At 36.3% G+C, this 12436-nt stretch overlaps 2 protein-coding genes and 1 pseudogene across 3 annotated transcripts in view; 1 reads left to right on the forward strand and 2 right to left on the reverse strand.

Annotated features, from left to right (window-relative positions):
- The window catches only part of Slc3a1 (solute carrier family 3 member 1), a 41671-nt gene extending 40408 nt beyond the window's left edge, over positions 1-1263 (reverse strand). The window contains exon 1 of the mRNA XM_015479713.2: positions 1249-1263. The gene's annotated coding sequence lies outside the window, so the exon portion shown is untranslated. The remainder of the gene's footprint in view (positions 1-1248) is intronic.
- Positions 1264-2447: 1184 nt separating this feature from the next.
- Positions 2448-3101, forward strand: LOC107137121 (annotated as a pseudogene).
- A 489-nt stretch (positions 3102-3590) lies between these two features.
- Ppm1b (protein phosphatase, Mg2+/Mn2+ dependent 1B) overlaps positions 3591-12436 on the reverse strand; it is an 89218-nt gene continuing 80372 nt past the window's right edge. Inside the window, exons 7-8 of one of the 2 annotated variants that reach the window (XM_048804459.1) lie at positions 8979-9026; positions 3591-5365 (exon numbers count right to left, since the gene is read on the reverse strand). In XM_048804459.1, the coding sequence (XP_048660416.1) occupies positions 8979-9026 (48 nt within the window). In that variant the 3' untranslated portion in view covers positions 3591-5365. Of the gene's footprint in view, positions 5366-7744; positions 8032-8978; positions 9027-12436 lie in introns of those variants that run through there. The other variant, XM_048804458.1, reaches the window with a different exon arrangement.

Raw genomic sequence — 12436 nt, forward strand, 5'->3', positions numbered from 1 at the left:
TTTTCTTTTTTTTTTTTTTTTTTTGGTACTAGGAATTGAGTCCAAGATTTACTACTGAACTATATCCCCAGCCTTTTTATTTTTAATTTTTAAATTTTGAGACAGTAAGTTGCTTAGGGCCTCAAAAGATTGCTGAGACTGGCGTTAAAGTTGTGATCCTCCTGCCTCAGACTCTCGAGTGGCTGAGATTACAGGCATGCACGATTGCACCCAGCCATATTTGTCTTTTTGAGACTAACATAATGTCCTCAAGTTTCAACCATGTTATATGACAGGATTTCCTTCCCTTTTAAGACTAAATAAATTTTCCTTGCATGTTTTGTTTATCAATTCATCTATCAGATATTTGGTTTGCTTCCATCTTTTGGTCATTGTGAAAAATACTGCCATGAATATCAATATGAAAATATCTTTTTGAGACCATGCTTTCAATTCTTTGGATATATAACCAGCAGTGGGATTACTGTATCATATGGTAGGTTTTTGTTGTTGTTGTTCATTTGTTTGTTTGTTTGTTTGGTACTGGGGAGTGAATCCAGGGACTAACCACTGAGCCACATCCCCAGTCCTTTTTATCATTAAGTTACAGGGCCTCCCTAAATTGCTAAGGCTGGCTTTTAACTTGCAATCCTCCTTTCTCAGCCACCAGAGCCAACTCAGGGATTACTGCCTGCCTTACCACTCCACATTTTAAAAGACAGATTTTAGGGGCTGGGGATGTGGCTCAAGCGGTAGCGCGCTCGCCTGGCATGCGTGCGGCCCGGGTTCGATCCTGAGCACCACATACAAACAAAGATGTTGTGCCTGCCAAAAAAAAAAACTAAAAAAAAAAGACAGATTTTAATAAGTAGATCTTCCTGATTATTGGCTGAGGATAGCACATTGGATTTTTTTTTTTTTTTTTTTTTTGTACTGGGAATTGAACTCAGGGTGGCTTTACCATTAAGCTATATCCACTGTCCTTTTAATTTTTTGAGACAAGGTCTCTGTGGAGAGCAGGCTCTGCCCCACTCTTCAGTTATTCCATGATGTTTAGAAAAGCAGTTTTCAGGCTGTGCCTAAACCTTTTTCACTCCATTTTGTAAAGCAGTTGTTTGCCATATCTACTCCATTTTGAGTATAAGAGCCAAGGTGGAGTGACTCTACCTTATTTGTACAAGTAAATGACCACCATCTGCCTGGCACAACCTCAAGGCATAAAACTGACAAATTAATTGTGATAATAAGAATGACCACTTGTGAACTTACCAAATTAATCAGAAGCACAGGTATACATCGGTGTATCAAACTCCTATTGGAAAAACCGGGTCCATGAGCTTATTAAACACATCAGTAAACACATCAGACCACCAAATGAAACAACCCCCTCATTCAAGACCCATAAAAGGCGAAACATGCTGAGACAGAACATGGTTGGACCCTGACCCTGTAAGATGGTCACAAGTCTTGCCCAGGAAAATTGTCATAGCAAGGAACCTCTGAATCTCTGTCCTGGGGCTTTAGCAGAGTTTCTCTTGCTCATGACGTTCACAAAAGTTCCACTCCAAGCTGCCATCTCGAGCTGAAACTCCAAACCTATACTGTGAAACAGCCCTCTGTTTATCTGTTAATCCATCCAATCTTGTCCTGGAATAAGTTCCTGAGCTTTGACAGCTCTGTCCCCTGAAGGTCTTTGGTTAGTTTGTAGTCTTATCTGACCACCTACAGGTACAGGGACTCTGCATTCAAATCTGCTTTCTGCCTTTCTGCCTTTGTTCTCAGTTCAGCCTTCTGAACCCGTGTCTGTTCTGTTTAATGCTTTTTCAACTTTCTGTAATTATATATATTTCTGTAAATATATATAATTATATACACACACATATAAATACATATATGGATACATATGTATGTAATTGTGTTAAGTGTGATGTGTGACTTGAGTGTTACAGATATAAGAAATTAAGTTCGGAATAAAAGAACCTGTGATTGCCCAGTTTTATGATTATGAGGTAGTCTATAAGTATTCAGTGGCACTAATGAAAGAGGTATAGCCTATGAACTTTTTGTTATCCAATAAATTCTGACATTGTGGAAAGACACAAACATGTTTGGTCCATGTTAATGACAGTCTTGCTAAGTTGCTTAGGACCTTGCTAAATTGCTGAGGTTGGCCTCAAACTTGTGATCCTCCTACTTCAGCTTTTCTAGTGGAAGGGATTACAGGCATGTGCCACCATGCCTGGCAGCAGATGGGCTTATGAAATAAAGCAGTCTTGATGGATTTCATATCATATAATTCATTCCATATAAATGACTTAATTGGCAAAGCATTTTATACTAACTTTGCCCCTCACTTCAACTCTATCATTACTCTATCAGTTGCTCAAGAAAATCACTAAATTACTCAGATAGCGAATATATTCATGTACACACATACACGTAACTACAAATAAATACATAAACTAAAGATGGGCAAAGGAGATCCTAAGAAGCCGAGAGGCAAAATGTCATCATATGCATTCTTTGTGCAAACTTTCCAGGAAGAGCACAAGAAGCAGCACCCAGATGCTTCAGTCAACTTCTTAGAGTTTTCTAAGTGCTTAGAGAAGTGGAAGACCATGTCTGCTCAAGAGAAAACTTGAAGACATTGCAGAGGCGGACAAAGCCCCTTATGAAAGAGGAATAAGAACCTATATCCCTCAAATTTCAAGGATCCCAATGCACCCAAGAGGCCTCCGTCAGCCTCCCTGTTCTGTTCTGAGTATCGCCCAAAAATCAAAGGAGAGCATCCTGGCCTATCCACTGGTCATACTGCAAAGAAACTGGGAGAGATGTGGAATCACACTGCTGCAGATGACAAGCAGCCTTATGAAAAGAAAGCTGCTGAGCTGAAGGAAAAATACAAAAAGGATATTGCTGCCTGCTGAGCTAAAGGAAAACCCGATGCAGCAAACAAGGGAGCTGTCAAAGCTGAAAAAAGCAAGAAAAAGAAGAAAGATGAACAGGATGAGGAGGAGAAAAATTATGATGATGAGTTGGTTCTAGCGCAGTTTTTTTTTTTCTTGTCTATAAAGCATTTAATCCTCTGTCCACAACTCACTCCTTTTAAAGAAAAAAATTGAAATGTAAGGCTGATGTGTAAGATTTGTTTTGAAACTGTACTGAGTCTTTTTTTTTTAATTGTATAGTTAACGCACTACCAAATGTGTCTTTAGACAGCCCTGTCCTGGTGGTATTTTCAATAGCCACTGACCTTGCATGGTACAGTGTGAGGGTTGTAAATTGGCATGGAAATTTAAAGCAGGTTCTTGCTGGTGCACAGCACAAATTAGTTATATTTGGAGACAGCAGTTTTTCATCTTCAGTTGTTTCTCACACAGTTTATACAAAATACTGTTTTTCTGTTAACTGAATACTGCTCTGTAATTACAAAAAAAAAGTTGCAGCTGAATGCTTCTAAGTAAAACATTTTTCTCTTTAATTGTAAAAACAAAAAGTATCTCAGGGCAATAACATTCAGAGTACTCTTTTTTGACTTCCAAGTTCCTTTTGGGGGGTTATTTAAAAATGAAAATTATCAAACATAAAGCAGATTTGAAATAATTTTGCAATGAATACTTATAAACCCAACATCTATATTAGTACACTTTCTTCTTTTTTAAAACTATGAAGTATAAAACTATTTAAAACTATTAAGTATAAAATGCATACTCACCTTTTGAGATGTGTATCTGATGAGATTTGACACAGGTACACAGTTAAGTATAATTACCACCACAACCAGGATACATAATAGTTTCATCACCTTACAAAGATTCAGCCCAAACCACCTTCCTATCCAAGACCTGGGCAACATCTGATCTGTTTTATTTACTTACTTACTTATTTTTTGGGTACCATGATTGACTCAGGGGCACTCAACCACTAAGCCACATCTGATCTGCTTTCTATCGCTACAATTTTGCCTTTTCTAGAATTTCAGATAGATTCATATGGTATATGGTCTTTGTGTCTGTCTTCCTTGATTTAGCAAGACGCTTTTGAGATTCACCCATACTATTGAATATCCCCATTAATAGGGCAACAGACTGAATTTAGGTGTACTCTTTCCCTTGAAACCAGGAAAATGTTGGTCCCAGAAGTCCAGGGACTTAGAAGACTTCTATTTTCTTTATAGTATCTCTTGATTTGCCTTTCTATTTTTTTAAATAGTATCTCTCTTTTTTTTGGTAGGAAAATAGGTTTTACTCAAAGCCAGCTTTGACATCAAGGGCAGTGACACATTCCTATAATACCAGCAATTTGGGAGGCTGAGGAAGTTCAAAAGCCAGCCTCAGCAATTTAGCAAGATCTTATCTTAAAATAGAAATAAAAATGTCTGGGGCACATTCCTATAATCACAGTGGCTCTGTAGGTTGAGGCAGGAGGATCACAAGTTCAAAGCCATCCTAAGCAACTTGCCTCAGCCTCCCCAGCTGCTGGAACTTAGGGGTGCACCACAACACCCTGCTCAGTTTTGTTAATCTCAGTAATTCTGGCTGGGACATTCTCGTGTTTGACGCTGTGCCTAAATCATTACTAGTTTTCTCTGTTCACAGTGCCTTAAAGAGTATGCATCTCCTCCTAACAGTGAAATCTGTTTTTACTGCTCTGAAGAGTGGCTACCTGTGGGGAGGGAAGAGGTAGGAAGGGTGGAACAAAGGAGAAAGGGTGGAATGAAATTGTCCAAACTATCCTATGCATATTCATATATGTACAGTGAATTTCCCTTTTATATGTATCTATAAAGCAATAATAATAAAAAAAACTCTAAATAAATAGAAGATCAGTAAAGTAGAGGAAAGGGAACCAGGGAAGGAGGAGAAAAGGGGAAGAGGTTGGAACTGAATTGGATCAAACTCTAATCCATGTCTATGATTATGTCAAAATCAACCTCAATGTTATATGTAATTATAATGTATAATTAAATTTTTTTAAGAATTAGCTCATTGGGTCCAAAAGAAATGTTTCCTATTTTTTTTCTTTTACTAAAGAACATATTTCTCAAACGATTGGTTATATTTCACAATTCAGGAAGAGAAAGAGGTTGGAGGGGCGGGGAGAAGAGAAGACTGCTTAGAAATAGCCAGGTGCCTTAAATGTGTGCTCCCATCTTCCATAGAAGTGAACTGTAGCTGGTAAACCCAGCCAGGGATAGCAATTTCTTAGCCTCATGCCTCACACTTTCATTAAGTGTGGCCACGTAGCTAGTTCTCTTCAACAGAAACAAAATATGCCATCTTCAAGTTGAGGCTTGAAGAAGCTGCTGTGTCTCCTCCTTCTCCTCCTCCCTCTTCTGCTGGTCGGATACAGATGACAAAAGCCACATGATGGACAAAGCTCAGAGCTGAGAAATCAAATGGAAAATATAAGCCACTGACCAGGAACACCCAGCTGGGACCACGCATGACCAAGAAGTAAACTTTGAACCAATATGGGTTTGATTGTTACAGCAGGTTAGCTTACCTTAACCTACTGCTTAGCTCTCAAAGGTGCATCTGCAATGATTCTTTTCTATTCTCCAAAGTATGCCCATTACATCTACTCAACTATTTTCATATGTTCTTGAACTATAAAGAAGCTATATAAACAAACATATCTGAGGGTTATTGTACCAGCCAAGATTCTTTCTTTAAATTTTAATTGAACTATATAGCATCTATATTTACATTACAAACACTACATATATTAGCAGAAATATACAAAGCTGTCTATATCTGGGGCATCTCTTTTTTCCACCCCTTTCTCCCAATTGTTATTTTTTGAGCCTTGGTAACTTAGGAAGTCTAGAAAACAAGAGTTAAAAGGGCATCCTGAACCAGTCACTGGCTGAACTCAAAGGCTAAAAAGTCAAAGCTGTTCCTTTAGGATTTGCCTATATGCACCTAACTTCCTCTCCACACGCATACAGTACAATTTGTCAGATATTTGTTGCAGTTATTCTAGTTACTTAAGAGTTGCTGTTACATTAAGTCCCCATGTCTGTGATGTGAGTGGCATCCTCTTGGATGAGGCACTGTTCTATCCTGTACAACCTACAAGTTGCTGTATTTGACCCTCAAATTGCATACCAAGTGGTAGCTTTGATTTTCTTTTAATGCATCAGGATTATTATTATTTTTTTTTTTNATTTTTTTTTTTTTTTTTTTTTTTTTTTTTGGTACTAGGGATAGAACTCAGGGGCAGGGCCCTCAACCACTGAGCCATATCTCCAATCCTGTTTTGTATTTTGTTTAGAGACAGGTTCTCACTGAGTTGCTTAGGGCCTCGCTTTTGCTGAGGCTGGCTTTGAACTGGGATCCTACTGCCTCAGCTTCCAAGCCACTGGGATTACAGGTGTGTACCACCATGCCCAGCTGAACATTGTCTTAACTGTAAGATTCATGTATGGCCAATCCTGAAGAAACCACAAGCCCTAAAAATAAACACACAAGTGTGTATGTATACATTTGTGTAGACATATGTATGTATACATTTATATATGTGTGTATGCATGCATGCTACAATAACTAAACACATAAATTATTAGAAAGGAATTTATTTTCAAAGATAATTTTATAAGGGTTGAGGATATAACTTAGTGATAAACTGCTTGTCTGGCATATACAGGCTCTGGGATTCACTTCCCAGTACAGGAAAAAAAAAGTTATGGCTTCAAAGGTACTTTTACACAGCCAACCTTCTAGAATTTAGGTGATTTATATCACCTATTCAATCTATTTATATGATTGAAGTTTATCCATAACTATTCTGAAACAAATGGAAAGTACCTAATTCTAACGAACTCCAATTTGGTCTTTACTTGTAGAAGTCTTAGTACACTACAAGCTTGCTTGAGTTAATGGTGAAATCCCAATAAGTCTACTCAACGTTCATTCTCAGATTAAATAGATAAAACTAAAAGAGTTTGATATTCCACATAATATAAAATAGAATTATCCAGGGACCCAAAATGAAGAGGAATTTTTTTTTATGATTTTCGCTAAAAGAGATTATTTATTATCCTTCAAAATGTTTGCTACGTCATTTCCTGAAAGACTTATTTCAATTTTATTCGGAAAGGCAAGCATTAACCTTGGCATACCTTTGTGCTTAAGAATCAAATATTTTGTTTCCTTTTTCCTACCACATATTCTTGCACCTTTCAATTTCACTGTGGGAATATCATCTCTCAGAAAGAAAATGTACTTAGTTACTCTACGGATACAGTCACTTACCACTCCCTGATTATAAAAGCACGTTGACTAACAAATGGAATCATAATAAGTGGTACAAGAGGAGAGGTTGCCTAGGCAATGTACTGTGTCCCAAAGTACTATTTTTTTTTTTTTTTTTTTTTGCCACTTGGAAGGGTATCTATTAGAAAATACTTGAGACAAAGCATGGCCTGAACAAGTGATTAACTATTTTCTGTGTTCCTCAATGTAGGTCTTGGAAATCACCTAAATTAAGCCAAAAAGGGCTTCATTATAGGGGGCTGTTAGGTTCATGTTCCTGTAGAACAGGCAGGTTATAACCATACTTCCTTTCACATGAAGTATAAACACTAACTAATTTCAGAAGAGATGTAGGAATGGTAAAAAACAGTCATGAGATGCTCTTAGACATAAATTCAGAAATCCAGAAACTGCTGATCTAAGTGGTACTTTTAGGATAACTGAAACAATAATGAAAGATTAAAGCTGGCTTTTACTCACGAAGAATCCTGAAATAAAACCACAAGTACTACCAAGAAGCCACAGGTGTTTATTGTATGAACAGGGAAAACATGAATTTGAAGGGCATGGCGATAGCTCTTCTTTGCCTCCAATAGTTAAAAGATTAATAGTTTAATACAAGTATAAATATTATAACTATGTGCTGTTGAGCTCATTTTTCTTTCAGGTTTACAAAAACAAACAAAAAAGAACCTTTTTTTCCTTGAACTTCTGGGCTCTTGGTAGGTTGGCCAGTCACTGCCTTGTCACCAGAGTTCTCAGCAGGTTTACCAATTGACATGCCCAAGACTGCCATCTGGTGGAAATGATAGAAATTGAAATGATTTTTTTTTTTTTTTTAATTTTTCAAAAATAAAGCCAGTTGCCTACTAAAAGATACAAACAATACTGAGGGGTGAGGAGGTAGCTTGTTATAGCATTAAGATATATAAAACAGGTCTACTGTCATGTATAAATAATTAAAACATTTAAAAAGAAGAAATATAAAACAAGGTATTGAATTTTTTTGACACTGGAGATTGAACCTAAGGGCACTCTACCAATGAGCCACATCTCCAGCCCTTTTTATTCTTTATTTTAAGATAAGGTCTCACTAAGTTGCTGAGGATGGCCTCAAACTTGAGATCCTCTTGCCTCAGCCTCCCAAATCACTGGGATTACAGGCATGCACCATCAGGCCCAGCTAGGAATCAATTTAAGAAAGATGTGGACCACATGAAAAAAAAAAAAAACCTGAAAAACTATACTGGGGGCATTATAAACACTTGTATAAATAGAAAGATGTAGCATGTTCCTGGAATGGAACTCATCTCTGCTTAAGATATCAATGGTCTTCAAATTCATATATACAACAATATAATCAACATATTAATAGGAGTTTTATTTGGCAGGCAAATATTGGCCACATTACTCAAAAGCTCAACTGGCGTAGATATATTCATATTTTTATAAAATTAGGTATAATAAAAATGTCTAGTAAAATTATGATAATTAAAATGGTATGTTATTCATGCAGAATACGAAGCAATAAAATGCCCATAAAAATAGAAGCATATATAAGAATTAAGATCATTTCCAAAGAATGAGAAAAGATTGACTTATGCAATAGTTAGTGTAAGGCAATGATGAAAAAGTTATGGAAAAAAATATCAGATTTTTGATCTATAAGTACCAGTATTAAATATTTATGAACAAACATTTATTTAAAAGGCCAAAGTCATAAAAGAAAAAATAATTACTTACTCATAATGTGAAAAAAATGTCAGTGTATACATCTGAAAGTTGATGAAACTGTCAAAGAAAATGATAAAATTCTAAAACTTTTGGATGTTAAAATGACACTTCTCAAAACTCATCAAATTTAACACTTAAGGTCTTTCCAGTTTTCTGGATATAAATTTTATTACTACTACTACTACTTTTTTTTTTTTTAAATAAAGCAAAACAAATGCCACCATATTTGATTTAAAGAGCATATGGAGGGCTGGGGATGTGGCTCAAGCGGTAGCACGCTTGCCTGGCATGCTTGTGGCCCGGGTTCGATCCTCAGCACCACATACAAAGATGTTGTATCCGCCGAAAACTAAAAAGTAAATATTAAAAAATTCTCTCTCTCTAAAAAAAAAAGTGCATATGGAGAGCAAAAGGGAATGTTTCTGACCAAGCACACATATCCAGTACCCTCTAGGTCTGAGCATCTTAGCCCTCTTCCATCATAATGAGTTAAAAGACCTTATTCTGCCTGTAAGAAATGCTAACACAAACACAAAAAGGTTAGGGTAAGAAAATGCACAGAAACAACACAATGTTAAGATTTAGGGGGGGGAACTATGATGTTGAGCTTGTGGTTTGGTTTTTCAGGAATTCAGTCTTTCCATATTGATAGGTGCCCTTTGTTCTTGGTCTCATCCCTCAAAACCTTTCGTTAAAACAATACCAACAAACTCATAAATAATATTACAATATTGAAAGGCAAGTAGTAAGCTGAAGAAAATAATTTGTTGTATTTAACAGAATGGTTAATTTTCTAAACATTAGGAGCTCTCACAAATCAACAAAATAAGTATCAATTGAAAATATGCATCATAAAAATGCTGTCAATTAAACTACAAAAATACATTATCAAAACTTATGATTATTTTATAGTTATTACAACAGGTTTTTAAGGCTTAGATCTTTTTTAAATCTTAGTAATGCTATATCTGTTATATGTTAAATCAGTGTGGTCATTTTGAAGACATTTAAAATCACATTTAAACTTAACATAGTCCCACAGAGTACAGAATTATGAACGGAAATGTGAATAGGTATGACCAAGTTAATGCAACTATGCCATGATAGCTGCCTAGCCCATGACAGTGGAAAGATGCCACTGATCTTAGGATGGTTCCCAATTTCAAAGATATTAAAATGTTAAAAAATAGTAATTGGGGAATTTAGATTTTTACATAAATAACAACTTTTTATAACCCATTTCTCTCAGTCTTATGTTTTCAAAGTATTAAAACATATCCACTGCCTCTAGAAGCAAAGCTATAGCAAATTCCTGCTGCCAGGGTTCAGGGTGCATTAACCTGACCCTTCCTCCATTTCACCAAGCTGCCCAGAAAAAAACTGTTCTATGTTAAAGGATGCTAGTAGGCTAAGGGGCAGGAACACCTGCCTTACATCAGAAAGAGTCTAGAGACAGTCACTTCAAAAGCTCAGGAATTCACACTTTCCAGCTGGGACTAGATTCAAACATTTTTGCCTTGGAGAAAAAATGTTACTTTTTTTTTTTTGGAGGGGTGGGTACTGGGGATTGAACCCAGGGACACTCTACAACTGAACTATGTTCCCAGCCCTTTTTTAAATTTTGAGTCCAGGTCTCAATAAATTGCTGAGGCTGGCCTCCAGCTTGTAAACCTGGGCTTATATGGTATGCAGTGCTGCATCCAGCCAAAAGAAGTATTTTAATGCAACGTTTTAAAATATCATGATAAATATCATAAATATCAAAATATCATGATAAATATCCAAATTTTAAGTAAAGGTAGAGTCATAACTCTGAATTTTACTTTTGCCTTAGGCTTCCTCATAGCTTGGCAAGGGGAAGAAGCATAGTCATGGTAGATTAGAACGAGTGAGCAATGTGGTACCACACTACAGTTTAAAATTTAAATATACAAGGGAGCAGAGGAATTTTCAATATCAGATACCAAAATGGATGCAAGCTGTTAAGAATCAAAGTACAGATTATTACATTTGTATTAAAAGGAACTAGATTTAAATAAGATGAAGACACTGGGGGTGGGGTGGTGGCTCAGTGCTAGAGCACTCACCTAGCATGTGAGGCCCTGGATCGATCCTCAGCACATGAAAATAAATAAATAAAATAAAGGTATTGTGTCCAAATACTACCTGCCAGAAATCAGCATTTACAAGGATGAAGTAATGAATATGACATGATAGCTGCACAAGTTAGACAAAAAGATAACAGAACAGAAGCTAGGATTAAGTGGATCATGTATTGGTCATTTGATGGGGGAAGTTTGGCATTGACACAGCTAGCTAGCTGTGTGACAAAAAAAATTAAAGATTCCTTAGTTCATATTATATGTGGCAGTATAAAAACATAATATGTATGTTTGGGGGATGGGAAGACTTTGGAACTACTGAAGGATGCATCTATTTGACAGACTGGGAACAGTTACTATCTGCTGCTAAGGTTTTCTCTATAGATGCAGTGTCTTTGCACTTCCTGATTGTGGCAGCCTAGATTGATTAGAAGAATAGTGGAGAGAATTTTTGCAATTCAGAAATAATCTTGTAAACAGCAAAGAGCCTATTTTACTCCAAAGAACCTAAACTTTGATTTTATAAGAAAAACATTAAAAATATTCCCTACCTCTCTTATCTGACTACACTTTTGAAAAGGTAAACCCAAACCAAACAAAAGCTACTGCAAGAAACATGAGAATGACTTTTTTCTTTTTGTAATGGGGATTTAACCCAGGGGCGCTTACCTACTGAGCAGCATCCCCAGTCCTTTTTTTTTTTTTTTAATTATTATTTTTTATTTTGAGACAGGATCTCACTGAGCTGCTTAGGACCTTGCTGAGTTAATGAGTGGCTGGCCTTGAACTTATGATCCTTCTGCCTCAGCCTCCTGAGTCGCTGGGATTATAGGAGTGTGTGGATGTGCCCAGCAAGAAAGATTTCTTAAGAAAAATAGCAAAAATCATAAAGGAAAGACTAACAAAAACCAAAACATTCCATTCACAAGTAAAAGTAAAAACAAATAGAAACAAACTCCAAAGAAACAAGGGCAAATGATATGAGAATTCAATTCAGAGAAGAGTAAACTCAAAAGGCCAATAAACATAGAAAAAGATTCTCACAAATAATCTGAAATGCAAGTTGTATGAGATACTATTGCATACTCATCTGACTGGCAAATTCAAAGTCTGACAATATCAAGTATTACTGAGGATGGGACTGAATGGAGAAATAGGAATCTAGTATTTTCTGGTAGACATGTAAATCTATATTTTCAATATAATGTTTTTGTAATAATAATGTGAAGACATGTATACCCAATAGCCTACCAGTTCTACTTCTAAAAAATATCACTCTACAGAAATACTAGTACATGTTCCCCAGCATGCAAACATATTGGCCCCATAGAATAAAGATGAATTACTTACAATAGCAAATGTTAA

Source organism: Marmota marmota, unplaced genomic scaffold (genome assembly GCF_001458135.2).
Source record: "Marmota marmota marmota unplaced genomic scaffold, marMar, whole genome shotgun sequence".
Lineage (NCBI taxonomy): Eukaryota > Metazoa > Chordata > Mammalia > Rodentia > Sciuridae > Marmota > Marmota marmota.